The 10,994-nt window shown below is 29.9% G+C and overlaps 1 protein-coding gene across 2 annotated transcripts; it reads left to right on the forward strand.

The window, feature by feature from the left end:
- Window positions 543-6,220, forward strand: LOC109357669 (serine carboxypeptidase II-3-like). Of its 2 annotated transcripts, XM_019601661.1 has the most exons (8): window positions 545-997; window positions 3,548-3,655; window positions 4,241-4,518; window positions 4,667-4,915; window positions 5,136-5,242; window positions 5,361-5,447; window positions 5,557-5,662; window positions 5,850-6,220. In XM_019601661.1, the coding sequence occupies exons 1-8, from the start codon at window positions 601-603 to the stop codon at window positions 5,991-5,993; spliced, it is 1,476 nt and encodes a 491-aa protein (XP_019457206.1). In that variant the 5' UTR covers window positions 545-600; the 3' UTR covers window positions 5,994-6,220. The 2 variants fall into 2 exon arrangements, with proteins under 2 accessions (XP_019457207.1, XP_019457206.1); XM_019601662.1 differs by lacking the exon at window positions 5,361-5,447 and having other exon boundaries at window positions 543-997.

Consider the following 10,994-nt stretch of genomic DNA (forward strand, 5'->3'; position numbering starts at 1 on the left):
GCTCTTCACTTTACTCATTCTTGATATTGAGAATTGATAGTACTAATGATTGTAGTTTATTACTAATTTGTCTAAGTGATACATTTTAATAAACGTATAATGGGTAACTTTACATGGAGAATTGATATTATTAATGTACATCAATTCTAGTACAAACATACTTGTTATGCCTTTTTTAAAGTGGTTATTTCTTTGAAAATTATGCCTTATCATATGTATTAGAAAAATATTTTTATATAATAATCAAACCTTGTATCAGTTGTATGGTTTGGGCAGACACAAAATTTCATTCTATCTTCTCTTTTCTTCTAACAAAAATGTCTTGGAGTACAACTAAAATAATGATCGAGATATTTTCTAAATATAATTAAATAATTTAGACTATAGCCACATTTTAATAGTTCTTCACTTTTTCTTTTTTTAATAAATACATATTCATTGTTGTGATGCTTCAACTAAAAGAAATATGTACGTGTTCACTCCTTACCAGAAGTCCCTAGGGACCACATATTTCTTGATATAATCTATAAAGTATACATTAGAGAGTTATAATTTTAGAAAGGGTAATACACTCACTGCAAAATAAACAATTTGAACCTAATGTTGTCTCTCAAATTATTATGGTGGTTTCTGTTTTTGTGTGGATGCCTCTCATGCAAGGCCAACCAACAAAGTGAATACCTCTATAAGTTGATTCAGTCAAAGAGATCTCAGAAATCTTTGCATAAAGAAGCTTCAATTTCAACTTTTACAAATGGTTCTAATGGTGTAGATAGATATTTTTCAAAGGTATATGTTGAGGTTGAGAATCAATCTGGGCTCAAAGAAGCTGATAAAGTGAAGGGTTTGCCAGGACAACCCCAACAAGGGGTGGATTTTGATCAATATGCTGGCTATGTAACAGTTGATGCAAAGGCAGGGAGAGCATTATTCTATTACTTTGTGGAGTCACCTTTCAATTCTTCAACAAAACCTCTTGTTCTATGGCTAAATGGAGGTAATGATTATGTAACCAATTAATCATTCATTATAAATAAACTTCTATTTGTATATGATCATATAATAAGAGAGTCAAGGATATTGAAGAGTCTATATATATATATATATTGGATGAGTGGTTTGCTAGTCAATCTTGACATCAAAAACTACATGTCAACTTGTGCATTGAAATGATAACAAGAATTCAAATTTAGTTGCTGATTAAGTTTAGGTTATAAAGAGTGTTCTAAGGTGGTGGTTAAGAATTCAAAGAGTAGTACATTTATATAGGAAAAACTAAATATATCATTTCCCAATATTTCAAAGATATTTACTTTAATATGAAAAGTAAATTTTTAATCTTTAATCATATCCTAAAAATAGAATAAAGTATTTTCTCATATGAGGAGATAATTTGTCTCCTTAACTCCACTCATTATTTAATATGTGTCTTATTTTTTTTCTTTGAGAAGTTTTTATTTTAAAATATATTATAAAAGAAAAAGAAGGCACTCACTAATATTCTTATCCTGATATGAGAATATACTCTATTCTCATCCTAAAAAACATTCACTAATATTCTTCTTAAATATTTTAGTTACATTCTTAAGACTAGATAATTGGATTTGTTATATCTTCTTCAATTATTTTTTAATAGTTAATAAAAATATATATTTAATGGCCTGGGATCATTTGCATAGAAAGTCACATAAGACTTAGTTTTAAATATTGCTTGAGAAGTCAAGTTCCTTAATACTTAGATAAGTATATAATCATTTTTAATTATATAAGTAAGTTTTTTTTGCACAACTGAAAAATATTACAAGAAGATAAAAATACATATTGTACCATGAATTATATTATTAAAAAATATAAAAATATATTCATACTTAATAAGGAATTTTCAACACAAGACATTAGAATAAAACTATAAAGTATTTTAAGTGTATAACAAAGGAGTTGAGATCAACTCCAATAGTGTAGGGTCTATTACTAAAATAGGAGGGTAAAGAAGAAGTTTGATAATTTTAATATTATTTTATTCAAAAATTAGTTTCATTAAATTAGCATTTTTAAGAAAGTTAAAGAAATAATTTGATAATGGAAATTTGATATTTTTATATCAAAAGTATTACTTAGATTTGAAGATTAAATTAATTTTATTTTATTAAAAATATCTTTGATATAGTTATCAAGGCAACTCATAATAAAATTGATTGCCAATCAATGTCACTCAACTTGAACCAATATACATGGATTTCCAACTCTGAAGCCATCAGCTATGTCTGCCACCAAACATCATAATAATTGTTGGATGATTCCGTCGTCATGCACACATTTTAAAACTATTATTGGTGCCTTTTGCTTTGTGGTCTTGCCCTTTTGCACCATATTGGTATATTGGAATCTGTTAATTTCTCTTATTTGACTAGCTGGTGCCTATTTGGGTCCCATGAAAGAAAGATACGCCTACCCCACGTATTACTTTTGTTCTCTTTAAAACTTCCAACTTTCATAGTCCAAAAAACCTAAGTGCTAACAACCATTATTTTATCAACATTAGGCAATTAGTTTTTTTTGGTACTGTAATCGTATAGTTAATAAACTAATCTCTTTTAGAGTATGTAATTGTCCTCCCCATAAGTATTGTTACTATAAATTAAATTTTGATATTTTGATCATTTTATAGATTTAACAAAACCTTATACTACTAGACAAACAACTTTGATATAAAGAAATAAATCTTCTTTTTAAGTAGCCAAATAGCTTCGTTTAAAAATGAGTTTTCTTAATTTTAGCATTTAGTGTCAAGAATAAGTTAGAAGTGTTAAAAATAATATATAGGAAAATTAAGTCTATAAGGTCTTATAAAACTATAGTTTAATTCTTCATTATAAAAATACATTTTTAGCATCTTATCCTCAGGTTAAGAATAATAAAATCATTTAAAAATTCATTTGTTTCATATATTAAATATATAATTTTTCCCTTTTCCGGTATATAAACAATAACATTACATAAGAAATTGTAATATTAATTTAATATTCTGTGCATTATTTAAAAGAAAATTTTAAGTTTTTTATGCAAAGTGTAAAATTTATCTTTAGTATAAAGAAATAAAGTAACAAGATTTCCATTTCTCATTTATATATGTATAATAGTTCTACTTATTTTAAAAACCTTTTTTCTTTTCTTTCTCATTTGAAACTTGGTAAAAGAAAATGGCTTAAACGTGTACTTTATTAATCTTACCCTTTAGACAACACTTTCTAAAAGGGGCTTATATTTGAGATAAGTAAATAAAAATTGTATCTATCCTTAATTGACTAAAGTGCAAGGCACTGGATAAAGTGATTTTAAGGTACCATATGCATGGATGAATATACCATTACTTTCAAAATTACCTCTTTGTCCTTACTATTTTCAAAACTCCATATCCCCCTAGAGAGATACTAGGGCAGTATAGTATTTTAAGTGCTTAAAGTTGCATTTGTTTCAATGTGAGAAAATGAGAATCATAGTCAAAATGAATATGCTTTAAGTTTTGAGTAACACATGTATGATACAGGGCCTGGGTGTTCTTCCCTTGGATATGGAGCAATGGAGGAACTGGGACCTTTTAGAGTTAACAGTGATGGAAGAACACTTTTCAGAAATGAATATGCTTGGAATAACGGTATGCATGCACTAGCTAGAAGAGTGTAATATTTATATACTGTCATTGTAATGATTTATATATAATTGTTATATCATTCCTCATTCATTTGTATTATTTATATTTAAAGTCTAATTAAATTTTAATAATCGATATACAATGATAATATAAAAAACTCTTACACTATCAGTATATATATATATATATATATTTTTTTTTTTTCTCAAACAGAAATATCATTCATGTGTCAATGAATCTTTTTTTGTATATACATTTATTTTTAATGTAGATATTTTTTTTGTTTTTAAGAGGAGTAATTTCCAAATTTTAAACTCAAATATTCATACTTTATCTCACCTAACTTAACCTATCAAACTGATTGTCGGGCATATGCATAACTTATTCGGGTGTTTGAATAAGATAAGTTTTAAAGGAAAACAAAAGCATAAATAATTTTTTCACTATATCTAGAGAATTATAATTATTTATATGTATATGATGCTCAAAATTTATTGTTGAAATTATAGAATTAGTCACACACACAAGAAATTAACATTATGCTTAAGAATATATTCAGCACTGATAAGTTTCTTTTGAAAATGACAGTGGCAAACGTTCTTTTCCTGGAGTCTCCAGCAGGAGTTGGGTTTTCATATTCAAACACTTCTTCAGATTATTCTGAAACTGGTGACAATAGCACAGCCATTGATTCTTACACTTTTCTTCTAAACTGGCTTGAGAGGTTTCCACAGTATAAAAGTAGAGACTTTTTCATAACTGGAGAAAGCTATGCTGGCCATTATGTTCCTCAGCTGGCTGACATTATTCTCTCAAATAATAAGCTATTAACAAATCATACAGCGATCAATCTGAAAGGAATTGCGGTGAGTTTTTTTTATTGGCAAATGTTAGTATGTTAGTATTTTGTTGTGAGTAAGACTCGAACTCTCAACCTCTTTCACTCCATATCAAGTGTACAAAGCATCATTCTTGTACATTTGCTTTGTTGTCAAATTTCTATTCTTGTTGCAGATTGGGAATGGGTGGATAGATGATAATACATGTTCAAAGGGAATGTATCATTATTTCTGGACACATGCTCTGAACTCTGATGAAACCTATGAAGGAATTGGAAAACACTGTGACTTTGATAATGGTAACTTTTCAAGTGAGTGTTACAAATATCAAAGTATATCTGATGATGAAATTGGAGATCTTGACATATACAACGTATATGCTCCACCATGCAATTCAGCTGCAACAAAAACTGCTACCTACTCTGTAAGTTGCATGTCACAGATTATAATAGCCCACTTAGTTTATATCTATGGCATTCTTATATACATATGTATATATATATATATATGTGTATGTATGTATGTGTGTAACAAACAATTTGACTGTGAAATGATTAAATGAATATTATATAAGAATCATAGATCATTTAGGTAATATGTTTGTCAAAATTAAGCAATATAATGTTACAATTTCAATATTGTAGGGCAGTGACTTCGACCCTTGTTCTGATGATTATACCAATTCATACTTAAACCTCCCAGAAGTTCAAAAGGCTCTTCATGTTAAACCCACAAAATGGTTTCCTTGCAGGTATGCAAATCTTCAATAATTTTGTTTTCTCCCTAACATTTTCAAATGAGTTAATTATACACAATATGTAGCAGTTGTATTTCCTGAATTAATATGTATAATAAATCTTTATATTCAGTGCGGTGGGATGGGCAGATAGTCCTGCAAGTCTTCTACCAACTATAAATCGTATTGTATCAAAGGGTATAAGCACCTTGATTTATAGGTGAGACTTTATAAACTGCAATGTTACATTCATAAGTAATAGATATTGTCCATTAATTCATTGCTAATGACTTTATGTGCAACATTGTTGTTGTTGTTTAATAATGCAGTGGTGATACAGATGGGCGTGTTCCTATAACATCAGCTAGGTACTCAGTAAATGCCTTGAAACTTCCAATTGAGACACCATGGCGTCCATGGTACTCTTCCAATGAGGTAATGAAGCATTATTGTATATGAAATGTTTACTTGTACAACTAGATTTGACACCTAGTATGGACATCGAACATTCACCACCGAACATTAAGATATACCATATTCTGAGACAGAGATAAACCCATAATTCAGTTCTTGAATCGATATCATTAATCAATTTGGTAACCTTACTGCATGCATTATGCAGGTTGGAGGATATGTGGTTGGGTACAAAGGGCTCACACTAGTAACTGTAAGAGGAGCTGGACACATGGTTCCAAGCTACCAACCACAAAGAGCACTAACCATGATCTCATCTTTCCTCAGTGGAAAACTTCCTCCCAAGAATTAACCCCTCATGTCTATGTGCTGTATATCCTTAAAGCTTGATGTGAAGAATTGATAGATGAGTTGCAAATGTAAATGTGTATATACAGTTTACACCTCTATTTTTTTTTTATTTCTTTCAAAGAAAGAACCAAAATGGCTGTGCTAAGATCAATTCAGTATCCTCTTGGGAAAACAATTCTTGGATAAGTTTGTATAAAGAATTGTATAAATGATTCATTTTGTTGCAACAACATAGGTAAGGTCACAATTTATTTTGTTGCAACAACATAGGTAAGAATTGTATAAATGAGTCATGGAATACAGTTATGAGATAACTCAAGCCTTCATTTTCCCTTCCATTCCCTCCAAAATCAAACTCGCAAATAGACCCTTAGAGAACTAACTATTGGGAGATGGTAATGAGCATGGTTATCAAAAGCGCGCTCCAAAGCGTTGAATCGCACGATTCAACGCTTTTGAAGGTGGAAACTGTGTTAAATGGGCAAAAAAGTGAGCAAGTGGCGATGCGTAGCTGAGTGACGTGTTGGAGCATCGAATCGCAGAATTGTTGCGCAATTTTGAGTTGAGAAAGGAGGAGACAGTTGTCTCAAATGTCTTCTACAATTTCGGATTTGTTTTGACTCAGGTTCTAGCCCAACCCCTTTTTAACATGTTTAACTTAATTTTAAGCCCAACCCATGTTAACTTAATTTTGATTTAATTTTTAAAAAAAAACCTAATCGTTTTATCTTCAGCTACTCAAATTCAGAAACCTTTCATCTTTTTCTATAAGTAGCTGCCACTTGATGAAAACTTCGCATTTTACCAAAAATGCATTCACCTATTTCTATAAAAATCAAGCAGCTGCCACTTGATGAAAACTTTGCATTTTACCAAAAATGCATTCACCTATTTCTATAAAAATCAAGCTGCATTATTTCTTCATTCATCTTTGCTTCTCAAATCGCACAACAACAAGATGACTATGCTCTTTCACCCAAAACCTTTTTGTTTCTTCACCAAAAATATTATTGCTCATCCAAATCCTCTTTTCTATCTTTTTCCTTTGTTTTTTAACAAACTATGTCAACTGTCACTACTCCTCCAACCCTCTGAATGTAACTTTGTATTTTAAGTGGAGCTATGCGTCGTGTTATGCTCCACTTCTTCTACAATCCTACCCCTTCCTCCCGCTCCAAGGTTAACTCTATGCTTTAACAACCTTGTTAATGAGTCTCATGACCTTCGATAATTTCACATAGATGCAATGACCATAAAGCAACCAAAGGCAAAGCTACAATATCAAGTGTGGGATATAAATAAAATGAAAGGAAGCACAAAGATTGTCATATTTAAGGCAATTATTCAGATAAATAAGAAGTTTTAAGTTCCTCATTTGTCACTACTCCTACAAGTCTTAACAAATAATTGAATTGAATCCCTACAGTGCTAGCTCAAGAAGCCAAAATTCAACTCCGCTCCACAATTAGGAGGGGTTCTTATGAACTCAACATACCTATAAGGTTACAGGGGAGAGAAGTTAATTTCCTTTTTCAGCGTGAAATGCTGTGAGTGACTTGTGAGAGCTACTCCTGCAATGCACTTCATTTAGCTTACTTGCTGTTGGTGGCCTCCATAAACAGGGTAAGCCCCATAAGCAGCGGCGTATATTCTTGGGTCGTGAGGAGGCGGCAAAGCATATCCATAACCATCATAAACAGAGCCCCCGTAATATGCTCCATTCCAGGGGCTGCCGAAATCCATCCTAAACTGCTGTCACGAGAAAATCAATTTAGAGACAATAATCACGAGTGCATTCAATGATAGGCAGCATGAAGAAAATCCAGAACTCTATACTGTCTCATTTATTTTGAGAAATGAGACAGTAAAACCCAAACTTTGAAAAAATTAATCAAATGTTCTTATAACTTTTTTCTAAAAATGATTACTGCAAACTTCAGTTAAATTGATGCAAACAGCTTGGGACGAAATTAAAACCATTTTCTTTACTTTAAGCTAGGTGCAATACATGGTATCCCTAGTTGGATTATTTGTCGGCCATTAAATAAAAATCTTCCTAGTAGATTAAAATACCAAATATAATGACAATGGGTATGCATGAGAGAGAGAGAGAGAGAGAGAGAGAGAGAGATTGCCTGCTTATTAGCTGGATTGCGGCCCCAAGAAAGGCGAACTGTTTGCTTGCCGATCAGACAATATATATGTTTAATGCGAGTTTCATTTATTTATTTATTTTACGTGATCAATGCAGTGAGTCCAAATTAGCGTTCACGGCACGTTTATTTCTTTGACAAGTAACCAAAAATATTAAGTATACATCAATTATACATAAAACGTACCAACGTTTATATGGGACAATTGCATGCATGTTGTACAAAAAAGTAGAAACCCTCACTTATAATATATAAAATGATATAAGTATAAATGTAGTTAAGACGGAAAATATTAATATGTATTAAACATTGAGTCTTTTACTCCGATCCATTTTGTAAAACTCTTCCTAGTTTTAGTTTTGATATTTTTATATGATTATTTTCAAAGTTTTAGGTACATAGTTGATTGTTTTGCTATTTTCATACTATTTTAATTGTGAACTTAAATTTTCTAGGGTTTTCCATATTGTTTGTCAGTTTAAGAAATCATTGTGTATTATCTACATTTGTTTCTTGTTTTGCCGTTATTGCATTAATTAGTGTGATAATGGTGAGTATGAGTTATTAAGGACGATTTAGTCAACATATAAATAATGATTGTCTTAATCTGTGTGTAATGCTAAATTGACAATTACAATAGGGTAGATAAAGTATACAAAAATACTTTTATATTAATTAATTAAAAAGAGGAAATCATTAGTAAATTGAGTAAAAAGAGAAGTTGAACGATATTCATTAATAAAATACTAAATTGCACTGAAACTCTTTGAGTTTTAATGACATTATACAAATCATTCCTCACTTTTTCAGACCTACACAAACCCCCTAATTTTTATATTTTTATTACACTCACATAAGAAATAAGTGTAATCTTTTAAACAAAAAATGTGATAAATGCAATTAACTTAAACAAAACATGGTATATTGTAGAGACAAGTCCAAATAATATATGAGTAAATGTCTCTTTATTATCTTTTGTTCGTTACGATATATTATAAGAGCGATTTAAACAATATCTCTTTAAAATTATTGATGCATTTTGTAACAAAAAATAATACAGATACATTGATTTGCATATTATTTAGACTTGTCTCTATAATATATCATGTTTTGTTTAACTTAATTGCATTTTTTTGTTTAAAAGATTATACTTATTTTTCATATAGGGATGATCAGTGTAATCAAAATACAAAATTTTAGGGGTTTGTGTATGGGTAAAAAAGTGAAAGGTGATTTTGTATAATTTCACTAAAACTTAGGGAGTGTCAATGTAATTTATTCTTAATAAAATGCAATTTTGAGAACTATTGATCAATTAAATGATATAGTCATAATCTTTAATTCGCATTATACTTGAAGGGTCTCATTATTAACAAGATTGGGTGGGGTATAAGGTTTTTTGGTACACATCTTTTACAAGGTTCGCACATTTAAAATAAAAATAAAAATTGTAACGACTTTAAAATTTATAAATTCAATACATATTTTTAGTCAAAACATAAATATTAATTATGAAAATTTTAATTATGTACATGCTAATAATTTATTATGTGAAATAATATAAATGCAATATGAAATTTTATATAAAGAAAGCTATAGATATTATTTAAAACAAATTGTAGTATATGGGGTGTGGTGAATAAGGAGTGGCGTGTTATTTCCATTCATACATTGCATGAGGGAACCAATGTGATTTCTCCTCTTGTTGACTTGGACTCTCTTCTTCTTTCCGATGCAAGGGCATTGCCTTTGTCAAGCCTTAGTTTTCTTTTCCTCTTATCACTTGAGAGCCCATTAAGAAGGAAGATTTTATATCAACTTTAGAAAGCTAAATATCACCCTAAGTAGACCAGATACCATATCTCAACCTAAAATAATATTAAGACATTAGGTTGATAAGCTTAATGTTTGACTTATCCCCCTTATATTTATTCCTAATAATCTTTTTCTTAAGTGTGAGTCCTCTACATGAAAAATGATCCCTCTTTGGCGAAAACCTTTTTGACTATTAGTTGGTATCACCAAGTGCCCAAGCCAATCAATTCAACAACAAACCCCGAGCTCATTGTTTCCCTCTTTTCAAAACTTGTAGTAGTGTTTATCATCTCTAATGGAGTACTACAATTTGTCTTCCGCTATAATACTTTACCCAACTAAAGGCTTTGATTCAACTTGTTATCATGGGGAGCCCAATATCTATGGACATTTAATATCAAATGTTCAAAGTTAAGAAACGCATTAAGCGGATTAGATTTCACACTTTAATAAACTTTAAGATATTAAATTTATAAGTCTAATTACTTGTATGCTCTTCACTTTACTCATTCTTGATATTGAGAATTGATAGTACTAATGATTGTAGTTTATTACTAATTTGTCTAAGTGATACATTTTAATAAACGTATAATGGGTAACTTTACATGGAGAATTGATATTATTAATGTACATCAATTCTAGTACAAACATACTTGTTATGCCTTTTTTAAAGTGGTTATTTCTTTGAAAATTATGCCTTATCATATGTATTAGAAAAATATTTTTATATAATAATCAAACCTTGTATCAGTTGTATGGTTTGGGCAGACACAAAATTTCATTCTATCTTCTCTTTTCTTCTAACAAAAATGTCTTGGAGTACAACTAAAATAATGATCGAGATATTTTCTAAATATAATTAAATAATTTAGACTATAGCCACATTTTAATAGTTCTTCACTTTTTCTTTTTTTAATAAATACATATTCATTGTTGTGATGCTTCAACTAAAAGAAATATGTACGTGTTCACTCCTTACCAGAAGTCCCTAGGGACCACATATTTCTTGATATAATCTATAAAGTATACATTAG

This window comes from Lupinus angustifolius, chromosome LG10 (assembly GCF_001865875.1).
Source record: "Lupinus angustifolius cultivar Tanjil chromosome LG10, LupAngTanjil_v1.0, whole genome shotgun sequence".
NCBI lineage: Eukaryota > Viridiplantae > Streptophyta > Magnoliopsida > Fabales > Fabaceae > Lupinus > Lupinus angustifolius.